The 27,633-nt window shown below is 52.2% G+C and overlaps 1 protein-coding gene across 3 annotated transcripts in view; it reads left to right on the top strand.

The window, feature by feature from the left end:
* SNX8 (sorting nexin 8) overlaps nucleotides 1-27,633 on the top strand; it is a 39,619-nt gene that overhangs the window by 4,590 nt on the left and 7,396 nt on the right. For all 3 annotated transcript variants that reach the window (XR_009406906.1, XM_059414292.1, XM_059414291.1), the window contains exons 2-7: nucleotides 19,949-20,139; nucleotides 22,204-22,321; nucleotides 22,584-22,705; nucleotides 24,503-24,583; nucleotides 25,507-25,667; nucleotides 26,259-26,391. Coding sequence is in view for 2 of the 3 variants with exons in the window: in XM_059414292.1 (XP_059270275.1) it covers nucleotides 19,949-20,139; nucleotides 22,204-22,321; nucleotides 22,584-22,705; nucleotides 24,503-24,583; nucleotides 25,507-25,667; nucleotides 26,259-26,391 (806 nt within the window). In the remaining variant the exon portion in view is untranslated. The remainder of the gene's footprint in view (nucleotides 1-19,948; nucleotides 20,140-22,203; nucleotides 22,322-22,583; nucleotides 22,706-24,502; nucleotides 24,584-25,506; nucleotides 25,668-26,258; nucleotides 26,392-27,633) is intronic.

Below are 27,633 nucleotides of genomic sequence, written 5' to 3'. Positions count from 1 at the left end.
GTGATGTGTTCTGGGCGGGGGAATTCTGTTTTGATATTTTTTCCTTCCTAAGAAACAGGCAACACAAAAAGAGATGTTTGCTCGTCCTGCTTGCTGGGGAGAGACTGGAGGGGTGGCCTGGGTGTGAAGTGGGGCTGACTGGGGGGACGCAGGGGGACGCCTGGCCCCCAGAGTATTTGGAGAGCGTGACTCTTGATCCTGTTACACTCTGAGGAGCTGCCGTGTTTTCGCTCTCTCTGTGTTTTTATTATAGAATCACTCAAAAACCGTAACCAGACTTCAGGGGTAGAAGCTCTTTGTTGAAACAGTCAGGATTGAAATACCCTGTAGCCCAGGGGCCTCAGAATGGCTGAGATGCATGTCCTATCTGTCGTTTGGCTTACGGGGGACTCGGATGCCACACTTGACGTTTTCTGTTGGTTGCGTTGCTGGAGGGGAGCCCACTGGCCGTTTCTGCCTGTGGAGCGGTGTTTGGTGGGGCTTTCGAGGACTCCTGACCCATTTGGAGGTTGTGTGCTCAGCAGAGGCGAGGGGAAATTATGTGATGCTGGATTAATTCCAGGGAAGCTCGGTATGGAGGAGAGACTTGCGGGTTAGAAGTCCGTTTATGTGGTTCTCCCAAGAATCTTTCATACCTGATTTGTGCTGGTAAAGTTTGCTCACCACAAGTCTTACCAGACTTGTGTCTGGTCCCTCTGCTGAGGGACTCCAGAGAAGCCAGAGAAAACACACACATTGGTGATCTAGGTTTCTGTCAAGTTAAAAAACATGCAGGGTTTGACTCTGTCACGTAGAATGCTTCCTTGCGTGGTGAAACTATGAATGAAGAGCAAGCAAAGTGGCGTAAAATTACACTGTTGTATGAGAATTGGCACTTGGAGGAGAATGTTTGTTGTACAAGAGCGTAACGCCAGTACAAACTTTTGGTGAACGGAGAACTCGCCCATAATTCTGCCAGTTTAACACAGCCGCCGCATTTTGGCTTGCCCTTGACTCGTGAGCAGCATGGCTGTCAGCTGTATGTGGTAAATACAATGCGGGGCCGTGAATGGGTTTCCTTTCTGATTTTCTTAACGTTTCTTTTCTCCAATTTATTTTATTGTGAGGTTAGGGTATATCCTACCTATACAAAATATGTTTTTAATTAACCTTCTGCTACCAGTGAGGCTTACAGCCAACAGCTGGCTGTGCGTGGTTAAGTTTTTGGGGAGTCGGAAGTTACATGTAGATTTTCAGCGGTGCTGGGGGTGGGGTTATGCCCCTCACCCCCATGTTGCTTGAGGATCAACTTTGTTTCCTTTCTCCTGTGCTTATGTTTTTTATGTGGCTGTCCTCATGGTGTATGTGCCCCTTATAGCCTGGCCTTTCCACTGAACATTCTTTTTATGCTGCAAAAAACAGCTTTCATCACTGCCTGTTGAAATCCTGCGTGCCCGGTATCAGGCTGTTGGTGCTGCTGAAGTGCTGATGTCCTGCAGTTTGTGTTCAAGACACTCTTGCTGTGTTTTCCAGAAAATGGTTCTTTGAATTGAACCAGGGGTAAGATTTGACCTCCAGCTTGCACTTGGTCAGCGGTCTGTCTCCCACGAAGCTAGTTCGCCACCTCACAGGTGACGCCGTTACCTGCTGTGCAGCAGAATCAGAGTCTCTGTGAGCTCGGTTGCCCGGCTTTGAGAATGGGGAGAGACCTTTGGGGTGACCTCTTTGGGGCCCTTTGCAAGAGAAAACACACACATTGGTGACCTAGGTTTCTGTCAAGTTAAAAAACATGCAGGGTTTGACTCTGTCACGTAGAATGCTTCCTTGCGTGGTGAAACTATGAATGAAGAGCAAGCAAAGTGCCGTGAAAAGTTGGCAGTGTTGCTCTGGTAGGAGAGAGGGGGGTTTGACCTCCAAGGCATACAGGGCAGGGGTGGGGGTTCAGGTACTGCTGGTCTTTTACTGGTCCACCTGTGTGTGTGTTGGAGATACAGTTTTGTTACACGGCCTGTAGCCATGTCACACCCGGGTGGTGGTATTTATTTCACGTAGGAAACCTGGAGGGCAGCCCTGCGATCCCAAGCCGCCTGGCGCACTTGCTGACGATAAGGCTGGCCCAGTAGAGCTGGGCACAGGGGGTCTTGTTTTAACGTGGTTTTGTGGGCATTTTGAACTCTCTTGGGTTCTACTCTCTAGTTCATATTGGAAATGTATTTGTAGTGAAATACACGTGTGATTGTGTCAACGTCAGAATCAATGGAGAATTCTGCCCTGAATCAGCAGGAGGGCCCCCCACCCGCCCTGGCTTCCACTGTTTCTGATGTCTGTGTCTGGATAATACCAGTGCTGGTGAGTTCAGCAGTTTTGGTGGGTCCTGGGAAAAGAAAAGCAGCAACCCAGACCTAAGGGCTGCTGGCCTGTGTTGCAGTTGGAGAGCTGTCTGGGGATGTCGCCAGCAGTTCCCAGGATGTCCTTGGCCAAGGCCATCTACCGTAAAGGAATCCGGTGATAGTCATGACTTAGCACTGTTAATTGTCTTGGGGACGGTAAGGTCACCTCTTAGCTCCTGAGAAACGTCCCTCACGTTGGGTTTTCGCACCAGTGGGAGATTGAAGGTTGCATTTGCTGCTCTTCTGAGGAAGGCTTGTAGGTGCAGTTCTGTATCTCGGGGTGTCTCATGTGCCACAGGCCTTCCTTCTCGTGAAAGCAGCGAAGGTGGGAGTCTCTTGGAGTGCCGGCAGAGTTTAGAGGTTAGCTGTGACCTGTGGAAGTGGCATGTTTCCCGAGATAACTGTCACAGGTAGACAGTATCCTGTCTTCTCTCTCCTGGCTGAAGAGGCTTCCACAGAGGGCAATCTTCACAGAGCAGAGGACGGGTCGTGTTGCTGAGGAAGCCTTGTGCACGGCTTCCTGTGTGTCAGACGCTCTGTTGGGGTCTCACGGAGGAGATGCGGTGCCCCTCACAGTCACTCTGCAAAGTCGGCTGTTTATCACACCCCCACTTTACGGATGGGGAAACTGAGGCGGCAGCAGTCCTGTTGCTGGCCTGGGACCCGAGAGTGGGATTCACATGCAGCCGAGCATGTGGCTCTGGTTCAGAAGTGGCATCAGAGTGTCACCTTGCTCTAGTCCCCCTCGGGCTTGTGTCGTGATCCCGCCTTTCACGAGCCTCCCCCAGGGTTCACTTAAGTAGCCTTCCCTGCTGTGAACTTCCCCTCTCTGGAACCTTTTACGCACAGTGAGATTGTTCTATGTGACCGTTCTCGAAATACCACGGAGGACCATTCATTGTGGGATGTCGCCTTTCTCTCTTTAGGAAGCGGGTGCACACACAGTAGATGGTGTGGTGGGATGACTGCAGGAGGTGTGTATATGGGCGGCGGTGGTTTTGCTGGAGAACCGGGCCCCGCATGGTTTGCACGTGGGCCTGGGCTCCGCGCGTCCCTGTCGGAGCCCCAGTTCACTCTAGGGGGCTGGGGGTCGATGTCGAACGGAGTGTGTTTCTTCCTGCTGAGCAGGATGTGACAGCGCTCAAAAACAAATTTCGCAGATCACAGCCGAGTTCCCTCCTCTCATGAAGACACTCCGATGATCCGAGTGAACGGATTCTGGAGTCTTGGGGATGCAGAAAGCAGAGTGCAGTCCAGCCTTCTCTGCACAGAAAACTGGGTTTCCACGTTCAGCACACATTTGGCTGTGCGGGCAAGACTGACTACATACTTCTCTCACTGTGACCTTCTTCCCAGTTCCTAGTTTGTTCATGCCAGTTTCCGGGGCGTTCCTTTCTCCTTCTGATGAATGGCATTCCTGGTTGTCGACCCCGCAGGCAGCTGGCTGGCAGGGACCTTGTCTTACTTTTTGTGATTCCTTCCATAGACCAGTTGAGGTTTGTTCAGATGGATTTAATTGCTTGGAATTTTATTAGTGGAGCCTCATTTGGTTGTGAATGCAGGCTTTTTAGTCTTCGCTGGGATAGAGACACACGTAGGCCTGCGGGATGTTTTGGAATATTTTTATTCCACGGCAAGAGATCCTAGAAAACCTGAGTCACTTTCAGGCTGAACCAACCAGACCTGGGGTGAGGTTTTAAAGAAAGAATAAAAACCAAAACCAGATTGAATTTGGTTAAAGAGAGAGAACGTGATTCTTTTTGGAATTTTTGAACTCCTTCTTTGTAAGTTATTCTAAGATTTCCCAAATTAGCTAAAACAGTATTCCTTTTAAACGCTGGAAAAAACTCTTTGGGCCTCCCCACATGTAAACATTCCAAAAGTGAGAGACCAAAGAGGTTTTTTGAGGAATAAACCCAACTTGAATGGGGCCCTTTCAGAAGCAGGTTTGGTGAGCTTCATGGAGAAGCAGAGATCGGGCGGCCCCTGTGCTGGTTCCTCCTGCTCCAGTTTGAGTCAGAGGAAGTCATCTGAGAGGTGACTGTTTTTGGCACTCAGCTTCAGTTTTGTGATGTCGTCAGGAAACAGACCCGTGATTTTTTTTTCCCCTTCTGTGGTTTGGTCTCTTGCGTCTCCCTTGGAAAGGGGTAGCCCTCACAGCTGAGAATGTCCTATTTGTGTGTAAGTGGCTCTTCTGTGTCCCGGGACCTCCGGGGCCATCCTCGATCTGTTTGTGATTAGCATGGAACTTCAGGCGTCGTCGCTGTCACCGTGTAGAGCCCAGTGCTGGCAGCCACGAGCACGCCAGGCCTGCAATTCGCTTGGTCTGGGGTTTGATCTGAAAGTTCCATGTCTGGTCTGTAGGTCCTTCGGAAAAGAAAAGCTGGAGCACTAGGCACCATGCTAGCTGCTTTCACATAACTTCTTAAGAAAAAATTCTTGCAACTGGACAGTGATGTCGATCGTATGGTCCCCATCTTAGGGACGAGAAAACTGAGCGAGGTGAGGGAGGTGAGCTATTGGTTCACAGTCGCGTAGGAGTCAGTGACGTGTGCTGAGACCATCTGAGCTGTGGCTTCGGGCATGGGGTGTGCCTGTCCCTGCTCTTCTCCCCGTGAGTCAGGGAGCGAGCATGGGATTGGACATCATCAGGTAGCCTGGTGTGGGTTCTGGCTCTGACAGACTCAGCTGGCCAGCTCTGTGACCTTGGGCTGACCCTGCTGCCAGCTGAGCCTTGTTTTCACATCTGTAAAGTGGGACCAAGCACCTGCTTACGGGATTCTCTAGGGCTAAGGAGATGTTACGTGAAGCATTCGGTAAGGTTCCAGACACAAAGAAATGGGACCGTTGGGAATGGCCCCGGTTTGGATGGTGGTGGGTACTACACGCAGCTGTCTGGATGGCCGGCTTCATCACTGTCTTTGAATTTGCAGGAAGAGTTAGGGGAGTGGGGAGACACATTTATTAATGGCAACTCTGTTTGCTTCGGGCGTTCAGTGGCTGCTTCTAGTTCTGACTTGTAGCTTCCTGGTGATAGGGGTGACAGGGACCCCATGGGCCACTGCGAGTTTCTGTGGTCTTGTCGCCAGCTGGACTTTTTTGTTTGAGCCTGGAACAACCGGAGGGTTTCACAGGTGGATGATTTTCCCTGTCTTGGTAGATACCTTTGTTCAAGGTCACAGGCCACTGTGTTCCAGGCATGGCACTGGCGGCGAGAAGCAGTTTGTATCCACAAGCTGGAGAGAAGAGCGGGAATTCGTAACACACGTGACTGTCTCACTGAGGTCTCAGTCACACACACATAATTCTCCCATTTGAAGTCTCCCAATTTGGTGGTTTCAGTGTATTCATGGAAGTGTGCAGCTGTCGCTGTCCTCAGTCTTCGGGCCCTCTCGTCTCCCCCGGGAGGAACCCCAACGCCTTCATGGTCAGTTTTCATTCCCCAGTCCCTCTCCTCCTAGTCTAGGCGCTGTTGATCTTTCTGCCCCTACGGATTTGCCTCTTCTGGGGCCTGTGTTACGTGTGTCTTGGTGCCTGGCTTCCTTCACTGAGGGTCAGGTTTATCCATGGGGTAGCACGGACTGGTGCACCATCATGCTGTGTGGCTGCATGGTGGCCCATCGTATTGAGACTGTACCTTACCTGCTCATTGGTTGGTGGACATGTGGGCTGTGGTCACGTTTTGGCTGTTGTGAATAGTGCTGCTCTGTATGTCCATGCATCCTTGTTTGTGTGGACACAGTTTTCATTCCTGGTAGTGGAATGACCGGGTCCGATGGCAGTCTCTCTCTGACCCTTGGAGGGATTGCTGGACTGTTTTCTGGCAAGTATGGGGCTCTAGTTTCTCCATGTCCTCACCAACACTTGTTAGTGCCTCTTGTTTGTTTTTCCTTTTTATGCCTGTCTTTTTGATTATCGCCATCCCAGTGGGTGTGAGATGGAATCTCCTTGTTGGGCATCTTTTCATGTGCGTATTGGCCTTTCGTGTATTTTTTGGGGAAATGTATATTCAAATCGTTCATCCATTTCTAAAATTAGGTAGTTTGCCTTTTTACTTTTTAGTTCATTTTATTTTATTTTTTTGGGTAGTTTGTCTTATTAAAAAAAAAACACAAGTTTTAAGAATTTCTTTGTATATTCTAGACACATACCCCTTATCAGATCCACGATTCCTCCACGTTTCCCCCCATTCTGTGCATTGTCTTTCAGCTTTCTTCACGGTGTCTAGCAGCAGGACTGCCTTTAATTTTGATGAAGTCCAGTTGGTCCTTTTTTTTTTTTTTAAGATTTTATTTATTTATTTGACAGAGATCACGAGTAGGCAGAGAAGCAGGTGGAGACAGAGAGGAGGAAGCAGGCTCCCCGCTGAGCAGAAAGCCCGATGTGGGGCTCCATCCCAGGACCCTGAGATCATGACCTGAGCTGAAGGCAGAAGCTTTAACCCACTGAGCCACCCAGGCGCCCCCAGTTGATCTCTTTTGTTCTTTTGTTGTGTGTGCCTTTGGTGTCAACAACTAAGAAGCCTCACTCCAGGTCAGGAAGATCTGGTTCTGTATTTTCTGCTCAGAGTTTGCAGTTTTAGCGCTCTCAAAATGGACCCTGGACCTACGTGTTTTAGCTCTCGTGTATGGTGTGCGGCTGGATTCCAGCCGCGTTCCTGCATACGTGGAAAGCACAGGCGGCACGTGCTGTGTGCCACCCCCTGGCTTGGCAGCATCGGGGAGCCCAAGCTCCCTGAGCTGGGGTGGGGACGTGGTGAATGTTCAGGGGTGGGAGAAGCCTGCGGGTGACACGTGGAGGCTCGGCGAGGAGATTCAGCCCAGAGAGTAGGAAAGGATCACAGGCCTCTTCACGGAGCTTTGGAAACGCTTTGCTGTTACGGAGTGTTTGAACCGAGCTTTGGAGAGGATTCAGTTCCAAAATTCTCGGCTAAGAAGTACCCGAGGACTTGGAAGGACCTGAAGAGATTGTTTATTTTTACTTTGCTTCAAGGTAAAAACACTTGAATTGTTGCAGGAAGATGAAAACCTTTCTTCCCTTGCTGCGCAGGTTCACTATCCGTATGACGCGTTACGGCTTTGTACAATCAGCGTTTTTGCCTTAGTTACTCTGGGGAACAGTGACGATGGCCGCGAATTGGCCCGGAGGCCGTGGCGGGGGTGCGGAGGTGCTGCCAGCGTGAGCGGTCCCTGCTGGGGGCTCACCACGTGTAGCTCACTGAGGCAGGGTTCCTGTCGCCGGGGGGACCTTGATGAGATTTGGTGCGGATGAGTGGGCAGGAGGCTGCTTCCCTGCCCACAAGATTGGAGCGGGCCTCCATTTCTGTATGTGGCTTTCTCGCTCACAGGGCTTTGAGGATTTTCATTGAGGCAGCAAGTGATTCCTGAGCACTTACTCTGCGTTGCGAGCTGTTCTTGATCACCGGGACACCACGTGTGGGCCGAGGGAGGAGGCCTGCTGTTCTGGAGAGGATGGTCTTGTCAGGGGAGGCAGACAGTTTCCAGATGCACTGAGCCAGTGACCTGTGTTTGCACGAGGCGGGGGGAGAGGGGACAAGTTGCAGTTGTCTCCGAGTACACGTCATGGGAAAGTGGTGTTGGTGCCAAGATTCAAAGGAGGTAGAGGAGCCGGCCTGTAGGTGGCCGGGAAGGGGGTGGCCCCCGCATGCGAGCGACAGCATGCAGACTCCAAGTGACAGGTGCCTGCCGTGGCTAGAGAGAGGTGAGCAGAGGGGCGGCAGGACTGGAGTGTTGGCTGGTTGAGAAGAGAGAAAGGGACAGTTGTGGGGGCTGGAGGGGCAGGTGTGAGGAAACCTTGCACGAGGATCTATTCCTCTCTGGGCTTGCCATTCTGATCACAGGCAGGAAACTAAAATTTCAGTTTCTTCAGTCTTTCTTTCTCTCTCTCTCTCTTTTTTTTTTTTTTTCTTTGAGAGGCAGAGAGAGTGTACATGTGTAAGTGGGGGCAGAGGAAGAGAGAGAGAATCTTAAGCAGACTCTGCACTGAGCAAGGAGCCCAACATGGGCCTCGATCCCAGGACCCCCAGGATCCTGACCTGAGCTGAAGCAGAGTCAGACCTTAACCGACGGAGCCACCAAGGCGCACTGGTTTTCTCTTTTGAACGCTGCTGTCGTGTACATCTGTGGGATTACTGAGGTCACTGCACTCATGCTCAGAAGAGGGTTTCTTTTCCTGTTTTTTTTTTTTTTTTAAAGATTTTATTTATTTGACAGAGAGGCACAACGAGAGAGGGAGCACAAACGGGGTAGTCGGAGAGGGAGAAGCAGGCTCCCCGCTGAGCAACAAGCCTGATGTGGGGCTTGATCTCAGGACCCTGACTAAGCCACACAGGCACCCCCAGAAGAGGATTTCTGAAAAAAGTCTTACTCAGCATGAGTGTGTATAAAAGCCATCCAGGGAAGTGTCCATTAGCGGGAAAAAAATGTAGCATTCTCTAGGAATTGATGCTAATGATAGAATAAAAAAATAGAGCAGAATGTTTTGTGAATGAGTCTATTCTTCATGCATTTTCAGTGGCTGGGAACAGTTAGCGGGAGACTGGCTCCCTGATTTTTAGTTGCATACCTGAGATCTTGTGCAATCACTCCAGGTTCTTAGGAAGACAGAAGAGTGGTTTAGGTAAAAAAATCAAGGTGAAAAGATGATTTGCTGGCAGCCGTGGTGGAGAAGTGTAGGCCCTACCGAAATGATGAGGGGGAAGCAGGTGAGATTCCTGGGTGTGAGGCAGCCAGGCCTCTTGCTGACGGGAGTGGGATGTGGCTCGGTTGCTCAGGAAGCTTGGAAGTCCTGGCCAAGCTAGACCCGTGACCTGGGGGACCTCACCATAAGGACCGAACCCAGCAGAAGGGAGTGTACGTGCCCACCACCCGCCGTGTGCCAAGCGCTTCTGGCAGCGCCACGCATCCGAGGGAAACCCGGGAGCTAGCCAGGTGTCCAGCAGCGGACTGAGGAGCTAGACTGCAGCCTGAGCCCATGGTGGGGTCTGTAGTGGTGACTGCGACATGCGGGGACATGGGCGGGCCTCACGCAGCATGCCCAGCGGAAGCAGGCAGAGTCAGGGGGACTTACAGCCTGATGCCACTTATGCAACGACGGACCAAAGTCACGTGTGGGGCTGAAAGGTGGCAGTCACCTTCGGGGAGTGGAGGGGAGCCTGTGTGTCCCCTCTCTCCATCTGGGTGCAGCCACCCTGCCAGGCACGGAGCTGAGCAGAGTTGATGTGTGCACTTTGTGCACACGTGCTCTCTTCCGGACGAGAAAACGCAAAGGGGATGATCACGTTTATTGTATACATGAAATATAATACTTGCGTGCACTTTATGGATGCGTGTGGACATGTGGGAAGCATGCTGGCCTGCCTGCAGATGCTGCCCACGGGCCCTGGGGCAGTGGGTGCTGGCGGATGGCAGTGGTGGTGTGCCCTGTAATGTGTTTTCTGTAGCTGCCATCTTTTCAGAAAAGCACATGGCACAATGTTATCATCCGTGAAATCTCCATGGTGGATACATGGAGTCTGATATTTTTTGTACTTTTATGTATGTTTGAAATATTTCACAGCAAAGACAAACGTAAATGCATTTATAAAGTACCAAGAACAGAGCTTGATGAAGGGAGAGCAGGGTTCGTGGTGATTGCGTTATGTGAGTGGCAAAGAGCCCAAGAGGTATTTGCTTTTACAGAAAATTTGGAAGAGGAATGGGGTCATGTACACAGGCGGAAACACGCTTTGTGTGTAAAAAATCCCCTGTATGTTGCGGGTCTGTCTGTGTGGGGAGTATGTGCAAACGGGAATCAGATGTGTGCACGCTGTAGGGGGAGTGGCGTTCTTTTTCTTCTCTTTTTTCTCGGTGGGGGCGACAGAGGGACAGAGAGAATCCCAAGCAAACTCTGCATAGTGTGGATCCAGATGCGGGGCTTGATCCCAGGACCCAAGACCATGACTGGATCCGAAATCAGGAGTTGGGTGCCTCTGGAGTTGTTTTCTTTCTTTAAAAAATGTCATAATGGTCCATGATGTAGGTTGGTAAGAGAAAGCTACATCTGAGCGGTAGCAAAGCTGGGGCCATGCGAGTTTTTGTGGGTCTGAGCTCCAGGAACGGGTCTGCCACCCACCTGAGGGTTGTTTATGGTGCTCCCTGGCTGTCCGCCTGCTGAGCTGTCATTTCTGAGGCCGTGGTCACCATAAGGACGAAGACACTATTGCTTCCGTTTCCTGAGAACAGCTGAATTTCAGAAAAACAGAGTAGCTTAGGACAGTTCTGGATCAGATGTAGAAACCTATTTTGTGAGCCTGAAGAGGAATATTCCTTTGAAAATCGGGGACCCTGCTAGTTCCATTTCCTGTTATTTTGGTGAAAGAGTTGTCCTCTGGGAATGCCCTTGGTCACTGCCCTCTCTGATGATGAGTCCAAGCATGGTGTCCACATTTATGAGCACCTGCCTGATTTTTGTCAGATTTTCCATGGGTCCAGGCAAGGTGCTGAGTTCCTTCCTCTGCTCATCCCTGTTGGCTGGATCTCAAACTGTGGCCCCCTGGACCAGCAGCCCCTGCCCCTGGGAGCTTGTTAGAAACTCAGGGTCTGAGGCCTCAGCCTGGACTCTGGCAACGAGCCCAGCAATCTGTGTGGGTTTTCAGCTGTAAAACATCCATGACCCATAATTCGAACCATTTTCAGGTGTGTAGTTCATGGCGTTAAGCACATTCACACTAGTGTGCAACTGTCACCACCGTCTGTCTCCAGAACTTTCTCATCTTCCCAAACCGAAACTTTGTTCCCATGAAACACTGACCCCCCCCCCCACCCCCCCAACCCCTGGCCCAGCTGTCCACTCTCTGTCTCTTTGTCTGTGATTTTGATGAGTTCGGGGACCTCCTATAAATAGGATCCCACATTGTTTGTTGTTCTGTGCCCGGCTTCTTTAACCAGGCACTGAGGTTCATCCGTGTTGGGGCGGGTGCCAGGATTCCTTCCTTTTTTTTTTTTTCCTTAAAGATTTTATTTATTTATTTATTTGACAGACAGAGATCACAAGTGGGCAGAGAGGCAGGCAGAGAGAGGAAGGAAAGCAGGCTCCCTGCTGAGCAGAGAGCCCAATGTGGGGCTCGATCCCAGGACCCTGGGATCATGACCTGAGCTGAAGGCAGTGGTTTAACCCACTGAGCCACCCAGGTGCCCTGTTCCCTTCCTTTTTAAGGCTGAAACTATTCCACGGTGTGGACAGACCATGTCGTGTTCATCTGCAGGACTTGGCTGCTGGGACTTGTGCTGTGAGCGACCCGTCCTCATGGCCCTGCTTCCAGTTCTTGCAGGGAGAGACCCAGCAGTGGGGCTGCTGGTTTCGGGGTGATTCTCCTTATTCTGTGAGGTGATGCCTCTCTGCTTGGAGGCTGGTCCCCCAAGACTGCGCTGTCCCTCGCTGGCCCTTGTCCTTCCGTGTTCTGGTTAATGGGCGGCCGAGGATGGCGGTCTTGGTGGATCTGCGTGGTGGTAGAACCGTGAACTTGGAGGCCATTAGAACATGTCCCAGTGTACCCTCCTACTAAACTCGGACAGTGGGAACCTTCCTCCCTGGCTGCTTCTGGGGGACAAATGACCCAGAGATTTGAAAAGCCCTTGATGCTGGGAGGGGCTCTGTGCAAGCGGTGAGGACCCTGGGCAGTGGTGGGGCTGAGCGCAGTTAGGGACACCCGCACGAGCTCCTTGCAGCCCTGGGCGTGGGTCACTGTGCATCCCGAAGGGTGGCTCCTGGGACTGGCTGGCCTGCACCCTCTGTGCAGCGTCTCATGGTCTGTGACTTCTGCAGCCCTCGGTGCTTGCTGAGGCTGGCTTAGTGTGAAGCACAGGCCTGTGTACTGGTGTGACTCACCAGGCAAATCCTCTTGGTTTCCCAAAGCTCTGGCTGTGCTGGGTGAGTACTGGCCTGGTTGATAGCTGCTGTCAGAGCACGGGGGGCTAGCCGTCTCTGCGTGCGTGCCCCTGGCAGGACTGCCACCCACACGCTCTGACGGAAATGTGTTGGGAGGGCTCGGTGTGTTGAACGTTTTATTGTGTCTCATTGGTGGATAGCTGGCTTGGAGAATCACAGCATTTCCGAGCTGAGGGGATGCTGAAGATGGCTCACTGACTGGTACCCTTCGTGAGCTGCAGAGAGGCAGAGGTGTGCACTGGGGGTCCCATGGGGCCCTGGTGGCTGGCTTGGGAGTGACGCCTGTTTCTCTGTCGCCTGCCAGGCTGTCTGGCAGTAGCGAGGTATCCGGAGGAGCCGGGCCTGAGCCTCACTCCTGCCATGCGTGAGGCCTTGGTCTGCAGCAGGCCTGGAGCCCAGTGCCCCAAACACCTGTTGTTATGGGCAGTTGGGTCTGCCTTTTAGTCCATGGATGCACAAAGACTTTTTGAAGTTGAACTTCAGAATCTGGAAAGGAGGCCAGGAGATTACCAGTGATTTCTAGGAGCTAGTTATTTTTAGCTCTGTTGTGTTGTTTCCCCACAAGGGCCACTAGGGCAAGGAGGAATCAGCCTGCGGGTCTGAGCCTGCGGGTGTGGGAGTGGCTTTCCTCCCAGCGGCTTGTGGGTGGCGTGTCCAGGCCAGGCCTTGTGCTGGACTGGCCTTCCGGTTTGGTCCGAACCCTATGGTTGAGCAGGTTGGTGCCAGAAGGGTTGGGGCCGGGAGGGCACACCGCTAGGGGGGCCTCTGAGGGGTTATTATGGTCATCGAGGTGCACCGAGGGTAAGGGGCAGGCATCCTTACCCACTTCTTACTAGTGATAAGTGGTAAGCTTGGAGGTAGTCACCTGCCTGGCTACGTGGTGAGGAAGTGAGACACCGGATATCAGCACATGTATATCTGCCGTCAAAACCCATCCTTCCAGCCCTTCAGTCTGGGGCCCAGCCCCCTCTCTCCTTGTCTGCATCACCTATTGGGGCTGGGTGGGCGCGCAGTGTGTCTCTCTCATGAGAGTGTTGAGGTCCTGTCTGCAAACTTGACATTCACTCCCACAGAAAACCAGAGTCTTCTTCCATGTGTGCCCGCTCTTTCCGTGGTGCGTGGGCCATTATAGGGCAGGTGGCTGATCTGACATGACCTGTTTTCCTTCCTAAGCAGTTTTTTTTTTTTTTTAAAAACATGGATGTCCTCATTCAGGAAGCCAATACTTCAGGCCATAGCTTCCTTAAAACTGAAGCTTCTCCGGAGGGGCTCTTCTTCGGGTGGTGGGGACCCATCAGGAGCGCGTGCTGTGTCTGTGAGTTAAAAGGTGCCACTTGGAGTCTGACTTGAAAAATTTTTTTTTTGTTCTGACTTTTAGCTTCTCCTGTGGTCAGAGTTCAGATTCTTCGGCAGCACATGACCATTTGGTAATCATTACTGAGTGTATGTTCTGTCTTCAGATATTATCTTACTTTAACCATCAGGAAAAGAAAGAACAAGCCTAGTACGAGTACGTGCTTGATAGCGAAAACTCCCTCTTACTTACCAATTTTATTTTATTTATTTATTTTTAAAAAAATTTTATTTATTTATTTGACAGAGATCACAAGTAGGCAGAGAGGCAGGCAGAGCAGAGAGCCCGATGTGGGGTTCGATCCCAGGACCCTGAGATCATGACCTGACCTGAAGGCAGAGGCTTAACCCACTGAGCCACCCAGGCACCCCCCCCAATTTAATTTAATTTATTTTTTAATTACAAATTTTAGTGAAGACTTCTTGGTGCTTCCCAAATTATCTTTCCCTCATTATGTCTATCTTATCTCTGTTCTTCTGACAGTGCCCTGTTTCGCATCAAGTAGGTGTTTTCTTGTGTACTGTTTAAATTTCTTTGTTTTGTTCCCTGTATGATTTCTGGTATTTTCTTAGGGATTGCCCTGGGAGTCACAGTTTGCATCTTAACATGTACCAGTCCAACTTGGATGGTACCAGTGTAATTTCAGGTGTGTGTGGAAACCTCGCTGCCGTACAGCTACCTTCCGCTCCGTGCTCCCTCCTACAGATTGTATCCCTGTAAATGGTATGCGGTCAAAGCACATTTGTGGGCTTGCCCAACGCAGCTGTCTTCTAAGTCAAGCAGGAAAACAGTAACAAGTGAGGAGTAAGTTTCTGCTGCCTTTTATATTTACCTTTGTAGTTCTGGTTCTCGTTCTTCATGTGGATTTATTTCTCGCAAGGAAGGGCTGCTGGTGCCAAGGTAAATTTGCCGTTTTTGCTCCTCTGGGGCTGTCTTAATTTCTTCTCCGTTCTGGAAGGATAGTTTTCCTGGCTGTAGAATGGGGTGGACCATTCTGTCCTCTGGCACTTTGTGCCATCCCACTGCCTTGCGGTCTCTGGGGCTTCTGAGGAGTCAGCTACCCACCTGCTGGTCTCCCCCTGCTTTCAGATTTCTCTTTGTCTCTGGATGGTTTGAACAGTGCAGTTGTGATCTGTCTAGTTGTGAATCTTCCCGAGTTTATCTTAGTTGGAGTTATTTGGATTCTTGGATTTTTTTGGAGGAGATTTTATTTATTTATTTGAGAGAGGGAGAGTGTGAGCATGTGCATGTGCACACAGGGGCGGGGAGGGATGGGGGAGGGAGAGGGAAGGAATCCCAAAGAGTCTCTGCACTGAGTGTGGAGCCTGACATGGGGCTTGATCTTACGACTCCAAGATCATGACTTGAGCTGAAACCCTACAGTCAGATGCCTAACTGACTGAGCCACCTAGGTGCCTCATGGGTTCTGGGATTTTAAAAATCAAATTTTGGAAAATTTTGGCCATTCCTTCAAATATTTGTTCTGCGCCTTTCTGCTTTGGGGCTCCTGATGATGGTGATGTTGGTGTGCTTGACAGGTCTCTGAGGGTCTGTCCATCTTCCTCATTTGTTCTCCTTTCTGTCCTCTGGACTAAACAATCTTTGTTGGTCTGTCTTCCCCTCTGCCCTGTCGGATCTGCGGTTGCATCCCTCTAGTGAATTTTTCATTTCCTTTATTGAGCTTCTCCAATCCAGAATTTCTATCTGCCTCTCTTGCACAACTTTTTAAATCCGTATTTTCTGTTGCTGAGACATGGTTCTCCTACTTTCCCTTTGCTCTTTAGAGATGGTTCCCATTAGTTCTTGGAACCTATTTCTAATAGCTGACCTACAGTTTCTGTCAAATGAGTTCAGTGCCTCGTCCTCCTCGAGGACAGTTTCTGGTGGAGGTTTTTTCCTTGTGTTTGGCCATCCTGTCTCATTTCTTTGCATGTCTTACAAACTTTTGTTGTTAACTGGACGGTTTAAATAATATAATGTGGCAACTCTGGAAATCAGATTTTCCTTCTCCCCAAGGTGTTGCTGCATATCGCTGACTTTTTTTAACGACCTCTCTGAACTAATTCCCGTAAAGTCTGTTGTGAGTGTCGTGTGGCAGTCGTGACAAAGCACAAAATAGGTGGCTTGAAGCAGCAGAAATGTCTCACGGCCCTGGAGGTAGGAAGTCTGAGATCCGGGTGTGGGCAGGGCTGCATGCGCTCCCAGCCCACAGCGGAGAGTACTTCCTGCCCCTTCCAGCATCTGGCTGCCATGGGCCACCCTCCACCTTCTTGGTTTGTGGCCACGTGGCTTCAGTCTCTGCCTCTGCTGTCATGTGCCCACCCCTGTGTGTTGGGGGTCTCTGAGGCCTCCTGTGGTCCTCCCTCATCTTATATCTTATGAGGACTCTAGTCACATTGGAGTGAGGGCCTGCCCTATTCCATGTGGCCTCATTTTTTTTTTTTTCTTTTATGAAAGATTTTATTTATTTTCTCGAGGGAGAGAATGCAAGCATGAGCTGGGGGAAGGGCAGAGGCAGGGGGAGAAGCAGGCTCCCTGCTGGGCAGGGAGCCCAATGTGGGGCTCGATCCCAGGAGCCTGCGATCATGACCCCATCAGAAGGCAGATAGATGGTTACCCAACTGAGCCACCCGGGGGCCCCCAGCATGGCCTTGTTTGGACTTAAGTAATCATCACAGCGATACTACACCCTGGCTTGCCACACATCTTCAGTTTCCTGTGTTCTGCGAGTTCTGACCATTTTTGCTTTTCTCGAGGGAAGGATTTTCGGAGGTTCTTACTTCTGCCACTTACTGGAGTCGCCCACCTTCTACGCGTAAGGCGTTCCTCGTTCTTGTTTGAGTTCCGTACACTGCCGTCACGCCGTCTGTCAGCATAGTGGTGTTGGCGTGTTTATGTTCCCACCCTCGCTGGGAACAACTTGGGAGCATCTTATCAACCCCCAAAGAAACCCCTTATTTTCCAGTCCTCACTTCCCAGTTCTCCCATCACTGCTCCCTACCCCCAGGCGGGCGCCCGTCCGCTTTGTTTCTGTACTTTGCACGGACTCATCCCATACGTGGTTCTTTTGTTTGGCTTCTTCCACCATTGTGTTTTTAGGTCCGTCTGTCTTGTAGTGTGAGTCTGTTCTGCATCCCTTCGTACAGCAGACTAGTAGTCCGTTCGGATAAGCCACCCACTTCAGTTTATTCCTGGACAGTTGGTGGCCAATTGGGTTTCTCTGCTCTCTGGATCCTGTGGACCTTTGTTTGCAGGTGTCTGTGTGGACATCCGCGTTCACCCCTCAGGGGTATTCCTGCCGGTGGGACTGCGGGCTCACATGGGGGCTCTGCCTCTCACGCTGTATGTGTACCTGTGTACACGCTGTACCTGTGTGGACGTGCTGGGAAGACGGCTTCCACCAGCATGTGTGGCCAGTGCTCACTTTCCGCATCCTGGCCAGTGCTCACTAGTCCTTGTCTTTCTTTTTTTTTTTTTTAAGATTTTATTTATTTATTTGTCAGAGAGAGAGAGAGCAAGAGTGAGCACAGGCAGAGTGGCAGGCAGAGTCAGAAGGAGAAGCAGGCTCCCTGCGGAGCAAGGAGCCCGATGTGGGACTCCATCCCAGGACGCTGGGATCATGACCCGAGCCGAAGGCAGCTGCTTAACCAACTGAGCCACCCAGGTGTCCCAGTCCTTGTCTTTCTTTTCTTTTAGATGAGAGCTGCCACAGTGGGTGGTATCTTACCATGGCTGTGATTTGCATTTCCATGACGGTCTGGGATATTGGAGCATCTTTTTATGTGTTTAGTGGCCACTGGTATACCTTGGGAGGAATGTTTATGCAAATCCTTGGCCCATTTTTAAATTGGGTTGTGTGTCTGTCTTTTATTTTTACTGTGTCATCAGAGTTCTTTATGTATTCCAGATACAAGTTTCCTTTCAGATATAGGTATTTGCATATCTCTTCTCTGATAAAAATGTTCTTCCCCTGGTACCTTTTGACTTCGTTTTTCCTGTCTGTCCACATATTCTGTGCTCTGATTACACAAAACTTTGTTTTTCCCAGACATGCTGCTTTTCATTCCTGAAAATGCAGTAAATAGCGGCAGTCAGTCATTTGGCAAACTTTCTTTGAGGCCCTTCTGCATGCCAAAACCACCCCGCGCCCCCCCCCACCCCCCAGCAGCAGGGATGTATTTCCTGGAGCTTGTGCTCGGGTGCGGCGTTTGGGCCCCCTTTCTCATGATCAGGGTGCTGTTAAAGTTAGGTCACAGTGGGATTCCCATTTGCCCTGGAGTTTGGATCCTCGCGGACTGTGCCCAGCCTTGGGAACCGTTCATAGCCGTGTACGGAATGCGTATTAGTGAGCTCAGTGAGCCTGCAGTGTTCGTTACTGTTGTCGAGTGGGCACTTAAGAAACACTTGTTGGCTCCTTGACTGAGAGGACATGTGGTCCCTGAAGAGAGTGGATAAACAGTTTAAGGCCAGCAAAATATTTTTACACGGAAAGGGGCTGGGTTCTTAGGATGGGAGAACCTTCTGGAGCTGTGGTCTCCACATTTTGGCCATTAAGATATTGGGGACTTTTAATATATACACACATGTACACACACATGTACACACACATGACATACACACAACCATGCTTGTCTGCACAGACACACTTGCATATTCACACTTATACACGTACACACCCCATGTACTCATCTACTTAAATGCTCATGCACACACACATGTACACAGCCGCGTATATACATACCCACATACCTCACACTTGTATACACTCGCACATACACTATATACATGTAGCACCTCCATATATACACACAGTCACACTCATGAACACACACACACACACTCAGACACGTGCATACACACGTTCACATATGCACACACATACCATACTCCTTTACATGCTTATGCACACATATGCGTGCACATGCACACAATACACATTTAGGAAGTTATGTGCATGGCTGTCCTGCATCACGTGGGGTGTATTGCTGTCACAGGAGTGTCACGTTGTGGAAGGAGAGCTGGAAATACAACTAGAATTGCTTCTGTTTTCTCCTTGCGCCTGGCGGGAGGTTTTCACCCTGGGGTATGTGCCTACACTCGGGGGGCGGGGGGAGCTTTCTGCTTTAGGGCACATAATACTGAGCTTGTGTGTGGAGTTTTTATGAGGCCCTTGGGGTTCTCAAGTAAGCATTAAGGCCATAGTTTATTTTCTTTCTTTAATCTTTAAGGTCAATTAAAGGCAACTACATTTTCAATTCTAAAATGCTGAGTAATTTAACGGATGAAGATAATCTTATCTTTAATTCTGTTTAGAATACAAGCCATACTCTTACTTTGAAGTGTTGTTTTAAGAAGGAAATCATGAAAAATGATACAACCAAGTTGTGGAGAATTTGGAAAAAAGAGGAAAGAAATCTACATTTTGTTGCGGTTACTAGTAGCAGTGTTGGTTAGAGGAGGACCCCTCCCCCTCTGTGGGGTACCTTAACTTTACTCTGTTTTTTAACCCAAAAGAACTTTGTTTCTTAAGAATTCTCTGTACTAAAAACCAAACTGCTTTTTTTTTTTTTTTTAAAGATTTTATTTATTTATTTGACAGAGAGAAATCACAAGTAGATGGAGAGGCAGGCAGAGAGAGAGAGGGAAGCAGGCTCCCCGCTGAGCAGAGAGCCCGATGCGGGACTCGATCCCAGGACCCCGAGATCATGACCTGACTTCCGTGTTTGTTAGCCTGTGAGCTCTCTGCTCCGCCTCTAGCTGCTCTGTGAGGGGTGGGCGGCTCCTGCCTGGAGGGAAGCGGAGTGATTCTTAGACTTGTGAGATTGGGAATCTTAGCTCTAAGCAAGCATGGGGTTTTTTTGCCTGCATGGAATTGGAATGATTCTTTTGGCACATGGAGTCATAGGTGTTCACTGTAGAAATGGTGGGACGGAGAAATTGTACGGCTCGCTCTTCAGTTTTAACCTCTTTCCGGGCTGTAGAGAAATGGCGGACTCTTTTCCATGAAACTTGTAAAGAGCTCACTTTTTTCCTGTCCAAGTTGAAAACTCAGTCTGACTGGTCTTGGATCCATGGGTGTATTTGCTGACTCCTGGTCGGCTGGATGCCTCATGGTGGTGACTCTTAGGAGCAGAAGCTCCATGGCCTGAATGAAGGGGGGTGACATGGTGACGGTCCAGGTGCTGAGGGAGCACATGGTGGTGGGAGGGCCGGCCGGGGGCAGCCTCCACTTTTCCGAGCAGCTGTTTTTATTGGCCATTTATAATCTCTTGTCCAGACTCGCCCACGCCCCAAGTCAGCCAGCGGAGGGACCCGCACCCCAGTCGGATGCAGATGCCACAGGGGAACCCGCTGCTGCTGTCCTGCACCCTGCAGGAGCTGCTGGCCAGGGACACTGTGCAGGTGGAGCTCATTCCTGGGAAGAAGGGCCTCTTCCTGAAGCATGTGGAATACGAGGTCTCCAGCCAGGTGAGGGGCAGGCGGCATGTGCCTGCTGGGAGAGGAGGCTGGGTGGGGGGTGGCGCTGGGGGGATGGGCCTCGAGGGAGTCTGTGTGTTGGTCTTAGAGGGAACAGCCGACACCAGGCACGGAGAGCCAAGCCGCCTGACTGATGTTTGCACAGCTGGGGTGTCCCCGTGTCTCCATCTGGCTCAGCCACACCCCCACCTCGCTCAGCCTGCCCTCCCTGGCCCTGTGTCTGGGAAGCTGCTCGGAGGAGCGCTTCCTCCTCCAGGGAGGTGCTGGGCACCTGGCCGCGCGTCTGTGCAGTGACAGGATGGCATCCGCGGTGCTAACTAACTTTCTTTCTCTCTTTCTCTCTCTCTCTCTTTCTTTTAAAGATTTTATTTATTTATTTAGCAGAGAGTGAGAGAGAGCAGGAGTGAACGGCAGGCAGAGAGAGAAGCGGGTTCCTTGCTGAGCAGGGAGCCCGACGCAGGACTCAATCCCAGAACCCTGGGATCATGACCTGAGCTGAAGGCAGACGCTCAACCGACTGAACCCCCCAAGCTTCCCTCCATTCTCTTTCTATATCCTGGTGCTGTTAGATCAGATACTGGGGTAGTTTTTGTTCAGAAACCGAGGATTAAGTCATCGATGAGCTGACAGCATCGTTGGGCTTGTGGAGTCCCACTGTGTTAGCACGGGACGCCCCAGGACAGGTGGAGTGGGGCTGTGCTGGCATGACAGTGTTGGGCCGCTGTGGGGCTTCAGTTGGAAGGGTCCGTGTCATCCCGGGGAGGAAACATGTTTTCCAAACCGAATGGCCGTGTGTGTGTGTGCTGTGGGAGTCTGCAGTCACAGGGTGTGTGTGTCAAGGTGTTTTCAAGCTACAGAGGCTGAAGTCTGTGAATCAGCTTTGTTCTAGGGTGCATGTGGGTGCTGCTTCCCTGGGCGCGGGCACGTCTCCTCCCTCCAGGCCTTGTTGCAGGTGCGGTGGCTCTGGGTGTCGGGGCTACCCTCCCCTGTGTGGCTCCAGCAGCTGGCCCTTTCCTGTTCTTTCAGGAAGCCTGTTGTCCCATGATACACATTTTCTCAAGGAGGCAGCTGTGTGCGGGCCACCTTCTAAGACATGCTGTTCTGGCAGTGGCAGGGCCACACGTTCTGTCCTGAGCCCCGTTCCTCCATGGGCTGCCCCATGATCTGTGTCCCGCAAACAGGGCATCTGTCACAGTCAGCCACACACGGACATGTCATCGTCACCCAGAGACTACACTTGGTGCCATGGTCCCTCTGGGTGGGTGTGCATTCTGTGGGTCTGGATGCTGATGACCAGTGTTACCCGATGGTGTCCCCCAGTGTTCACGGCCCTGAAAGTCCTTGTGTCCCACTGTCCATCCCTCTGCCCTGAAGCCCTGGTGACTGGCCCTCCCCTCCTGTGTGCACAGCTCTGATTCCCTGGAGCACCCAGCCATCAGGATCAGACAGGTGTCTGTCGCTGAGCCGCATCAATTACAAGCAAGACAGCCTGCAGACCGTGGCTCGTGCGTGTGTGTCATGTGCACTCTGACCTGGAGCCGGGGTGGGCTCCTCTGCTGTGCGGGGGCTGGCTGTCATGGAGCCCGCGGGTCTGTCTGGGATGCGACGTCTGTGTGTCTGGCCTTCCTGGGCAGTGTCTAGTCTGCCGTGACAGCCAGCGCTCTCCGAGGAGGCTGTCATGCCTGTCGTGCCTGCTCCGTGTGACCCTGTATGGGAGGGTGCCCCAAGGACGAAGTGAAGAAGGCGTTGTTTGCATGTGCTGCCTTGTAAGGGTGGGGGTGGGGCGGCTGTGCTGGGGCAGACCCCTGTGAGAAGTGTGCGGTCCTCAGGAGAGCCCGGTCATGGGTGGGTGGGCAGAGTGATCACTCCGGGCAGTGTTGGCAGCTGTGTGAGCACTGCCGGGGGGACGGGACTTGTCTTCGGTAGAGTCTGGTGAGATTCGGGGTGGGGGATATCGAGCCACAGCGCTCCTGTGGCTCTGGTTGGTGGCGGGGGCGGGGGCGCATGGGGGCGGTTTCTGGTGTCCAGTCCAAGCACAGAGCCCTGGTCTTGCAGCGCTTCAAGTCCTCTGTGTACAGACGGTACAACGACTTCGTGGTTTTCCATGAGATGCTGCTGCAGAAGTTCCCCTACCGCATGGTGCCGGCCCTGCCGCCCAAAAGAGTGCTGGGAGGTAAGGCCGGGGTGCCAGGAAGGCCGGGGTGCCACACCTCGGGGCGCCAGAGGCCATGGTGCTGGGAAGGCTGGTGCAGGCCAGCAGGCAGGTGCAGCCGAACCCATCTTGCCAGTTGGCAGTCTGCACAGTGGGGAGCACTGTGGGTGCGGACAGCAGGACCTCTGCTGCTCCTGGCGGCTTTCCCTACTGGGGTGTTTGCGGGGGGCTGGGATGGGGCGGCCACCCAGCCCGTTGCTGAGCCCGTGCTCTCTGCCTGCAGCGGACCGGGAGTTCATCGAGGCCCGGCGGAGGGCGCTGAGGCGCTTCATCAATCTGGTGGCTCGGCACCCTCCGTTCTCCGAGGACGTGGCCCTCAGGCTGTTCCTGTCCTTTAGTGGTCCTGTGAGTACTTCGCTGTCCTGGGTGGGGCCTGAGCTTCCCGACACTCAGTTTGCTTGTCTTCCTGTCCTCGCGTGGGTGCCCTGATGGAGTCCGGCACACGTGACGACCCCGAGTGAGATTTCCTTTCTTCCCGGATAACGGGAAGGTGGGGTCAGGAGGCATTCTTGGCTTTGACCTGGCAGGATTTGGAGATTAGGAGCACCGTCGCTGTGGGCACTGAGGCTTGTTTACCGAAGGCTTTGCTTGTAAGGGTTATGGAAGTGCTGGAGACCCCAGGTTGCAATGAGTCTCAGTGTCCCAGAAAGCAAATAAGGCCACCTTGATGACGTGACATTGGAAGACTGAGCTGAGTCCTTTTCACAGAGCTGCAGGATAGACCACGTCCTGGGAAACCGTCTCCACATGGATGTTAATTTCTGTTAGAAACCAAGCAGCTGTGTTCGTTAGCCTCGGGAAGCAAGGCAGAGCCCTTCCTTCCAGTTGGGGAGGAAGTCCCTGCCCTGTCCCAAGAGCAGCCTGCTCGCTGGCTGGGGTTGGAGCAAGGGTGGTGGAGGGGCTCCAGCAAGGTCGCTGTACCTGGGGCATAAGCGGGGGCATCTTCTGTCCAAGGGAACCCCTTCTTTTTTTTTTATTTTATTTTATTTTTTTTATTTATTTATTTTTTTTTTAAAGATTTTATTTATTTATTTGACAGGCAGAGATTACAAGTCCTTCTTGCCCCTTCTTGCGTACTTTCCCAGTATGGAAAGCCGCCAGGAGTAGTCCAGGGCCCTGCTGTCTGCAACCCCTTCTGGGCGGGGCTCAGTCCCACCCTGTCCCACTGGGGAAAGATGCTGGATGTTGAGGAGCCACAGAGGCAGACACACCCCGTGAGACAGAGGGGCCTGGGACCTCCTCGAGAAGGCTTTCCTGCTGCTTGCCTAGGGGTACCTGTCACCATCATCCCTTTTCTGGGACGTGAAGCAGACATTCCGTGAATGCTTGCTGTGACTGTCTGCTCTTGAGCTTAGTATGGGCCTTGGAACCCCGGGCAGACAGGTTCCTTTCACGCAGGAATCGTTATTGTCAGAGAGGAATGTGGGGGGACTTGGGAGCCACATGCACTGGGCACAGAGCCAGGCAGCATCCCTGTGCTGGGGGTGTGAGGCCCCTCTGACCCTTTCCTCACACAGATAGGGTGTTCCTAAGAGCTCCCTGACTCCATTTCCTCTGGTAAAATGAGAGATTAGGACAGACGATCCTCCAGGCTTCTCTGAAATTCTAAAATTCCCTGACCCGTAAAAAGCTGCAGATGAGGCTCTCTGCCTGTATTTCCCGTGGCTCTTTGTGGGTCCTGGTCTTGGCTGTGGCTTTGCTGAGGAGACTTGTGTGAAGCCCATCAGCCCTCCCGGGGCTCTGTGGGGCTGCGTCCTGTGGGTCTGTCCAAAGGAAGGAGACCTCAGCTCTCGTCTCTGTGCCCCATGTGGCGGGACCTACCAGGACCTGGTGCTGTGGAATGGGGGGCATCCCTGCTCTGCAGACGGGAGTTCCTATGTTTCTGGAGAGAGAGCTCCCCTCTGGAGCCAGAGGTTTCGTGGTGCTGGTGTGGTTATGCCAGGCTTTCCTGTCTGTGGAAGGCCACCTAAGGTTAAGGTCAATGGGAAGAAATCCAGGAAGACAGTGACGAGGTCTTCTGGGGATGCCTATGTAACAGCCCTCTTGCGGAGGGTCTGTGTCCTGCCTCCTGCTGGCCTCCTAGGTCTCACACAGACCGTTCTGCAGCTGGTAGATACGGCCTGTTTCTGTTTTCCTTTGCAGGATGTGCAGAACAAGTTAAAGGAATCAGCTCAGTGTGTTGGAGATGAATTCATGAACTGTAAGCTGGCTCCCCGGGCCAAGGTACTTCTCTTGTCGTGATGCACACCATCCAGTCCTGGCAGTGACCACTTGACCTGGTCATGCTCTCTTGCTTCCACCACGTGCCGGGGATGGCGCTGAGGCCCGCCGCCGGGTTTTCTCTTCGACTCTCCTTTCACCTGCTCCAACGCACAGCACGTGACCTGCCCATCTCACAGATGGGGAGACGGCCCCGAGAGGCTGCCAGGATCCCAGACCCGCCGAGCAGCCGACCCGGATGGGGCTGAATGCGGTCTGGCCTCAGAGTCCGCCAGCTCTCCTGCCACTTCTGAGGCTTTTTGTGATCCAGGTGGACTCCTGCCGGGTCACCAGGCTTCGATTCCAGGGGTTGTGGGATTGTTGCGTTAGTTTATTGTAAAATCTGGCAAATCTGTTTGTCTCTAAAAAGAATTAAGGTGGCTACTGGGTAGCTTTTTCCTTCATAAACTGCTTCTCCACGCAGAAATGTGGACTCTTATCTTTTTTCGTTTACTAAGGTTTCTGTTTTCTAAGCATTATGTAGTTAACATTATTAACGCTAATGAGTAGTTAACCATAAAGCTAGTAAAAAGTGCCCCTTGAGGGAAGAGTGGGGCCCCTAAAGTCAGGATTCATCCACGCCACTTCGAGCTTGAAGTTTATCATTGGAGCACATTCTGGCAGGACCTCCGGTTGGATCCACTTTCGGTTTATGCCAGTATCGCCATCTCCTGGGGTCACTCAGCTTGGTGTTTGTGGTGTATGCGTGATGATACTTTCTGTTTTTTTTTTTGACAACGAGGGAGGCCCTAGGAGGCCCCCACATGGCCTAGTGTCTGGGCTGACGAGCTGCTCCGTTGGAGGGCTTTGTCCCTCTCTTGAAGGGCGTCGTCTCCGGAAGGCCCCTCACAGCCTGTAATCCACAGCCTTGCTGTCCTCCCTGCCAGGACTTCCTCCCGGCCGACATCCAGACTCAGTTTGCTGTCAGCCGGGAACTCATTCGGAACATCTACAACAGCTTCCACAAGCTTCGAGATCGGGCGGAGCGGATCGCGTCCAGGGCCATCGACAATGCTGCTGACCTTCTCATATTCGGGAAGGAGCTGAGGCAGGTGCCCCATCCAGTTCTGCAGGGCAGTCGGGGGAGGGATCTGCAGCGCACGGGGCAGAAGGTGTTTTACCATAGCCCTGCCGGTTCTGACCTGTTTCACTTTTAGAAGGTGAAGGAGGGGGTTGGGGAAATGGATTATGGAATTTAGCAGGAAAAAAAAAAATGGGGGAATTTAGGTAGGGAAGCGTGGATCCCTGAACACACAAGCCTGTGCTATATAGGTCTTCCCTGCTGTCAGGACTAGACTGGAAAAGGACACCAGACTGTTCATGCTCCTCTGGGTGGAGGGGTGGTGGGACAGGCAGCCAGGACCGTGCCCTCCTTCTCAGTCTACACACCTCTGCCTCCCAAACCCTCGTGTGCACACCTGTCCCCTGGGTGGGTTGGGGGGCTTGCTGACCAGGACTGGTTCAGGAGGCCTGGGGTGGGGTGGCGGCTGAGGTCCTGCCTTTCTGGCAGATGCTCAGGTGGCCCTGGGGACCCCTTTTCATGGAGTAGAGGGTGCCCTGGGATGACACGTCAGGCTGAAAGGCCAGCTCGGCTCCCAGTCCTTGAGTGTCTTGTCTCCTCTCTTTCTTGTTTCCTTAGTGCTTTGGGGTCTGACACGACCCCACTGCCATCCTGGGCCTCTCTGAACAGCAGCACATGGGGGTCCCTTAAACAGGCGCTGAAAGGCCTGTCCGTGGAATTTGCCCTGCTTGCTGACAAAGCTGCCCAGCAGGTGAGTGAACTTTTTCTCCTTGGCGCCTGTTCCAACAGCCCTTGCCTTGGGAATGGACGCCGGCATGGCTTCCTATGCAGACTTCGGAGTCCTGAGTCCAGAGCGAGTGGGTGCTGGCCTCGGTAGGAACCGCACGTCACCACCTGTTCTGAGGGCCTCCCCATGAGCCCTTGACACTCTGAAGAGGGTTGCCCGTGACAAAGACTGACTGGGTTCTAGCCCTTTGAGAGTTGACTTTGCTGAGATGAGAAGTTGTAAGCTGTCCTTGAAAACATAATCTAGGACTTCCCTGGATGCTTCTGGGTGGACCAGATGGTTTCCACTTGGCTGTGCTAGTCAGCAAGTATTCGGTTCTTCGATAACTTAACCAGGACAGTTAGTAAGCTCTAGTAGCCCAAGAGAGCCCCCCTGCGTTCCCGCTAGAGACCCAATTAGCCTCCGGAAATGCTTCCGCCACACTTGCAGGGGCCATGTGGTCCTCGGGGATCGACGCAAAGGTCCGGAGGTTACTGACAGACGGAGAGGCTCATCTGCGTGCGTTTATGCTGTAAAATCGCTAGGTGACTCTGAGGGTGAGCGTTGGCAGCCTGGTTCTTGGGGAGATGGACTTTAGGCTGGTAGTAGATGGTTTCAAATAGAAGAAAACAGTGTACTTGTGAAGGGCCTTGCTGCTTGTGTGACGCTTGAAGCTCCTTAGTAGAGGGCCAGAGGACATAGGGACAGCAGCAGACCCTCCGACTGTGAAGCTGGGTGATTCTCAGGCTCGAGGTGAGGCCCTCAGGCCCAGGACGTCTCTGAGTGCCAAAAAGGAGATTTGATCTCATTGCTGGTATGGAAAGTCCTGGGTTTTCTTTGTGGTTCTGGTGCCTGTGTGTTTCCGTTAGAAACTGAGCGCAGGGTGTTGTTGGCATTTCTTAGAATTGATGTTGGACCCGGTCCCTGTCCAGGCCTGCCAGAGGCCCACATGTGCACCGTGGGAGGACCGGCGCCGTGCTGTTGGAGGTGCGGCTGCGGAGAGAGGAGGCCTGCTCCGCGCTCGGCCACTGTCCTGTGCTGGGCCTGTGCTCGGGTTCCGTTGCTCCCTGTGCCTGTTTCCCTGTCTGGGAGATGCAAGGGTGGAAGAGGTCATTCAGACACTTTTTAATGGAGCCTGCTGGACTTTACTCAAAGCTCACTTTAAAATCTAAAATGGAAGCTGTCCTGTTGCTAGGACCTAGGTCCTGGGCCCACATAGCTCCCAGT

The sequence above is a fragment of the Mustela nigripes genome, chromosome 11 (assembly GCF_022355385.1).
Source record: "Mustela nigripes isolate SB6536 chromosome 11, MUSNIG.SB6536, whole genome shotgun sequence".
Taxonomy (NCBI): domain Eukaryota; kingdom Metazoa; phylum Chordata; class Mammalia; order Carnivora; family Mustelidae; genus Mustela; species Mustela nigripes.
This window is presented reverse-complemented; position numbering and strand designations above follow the sequence as displayed.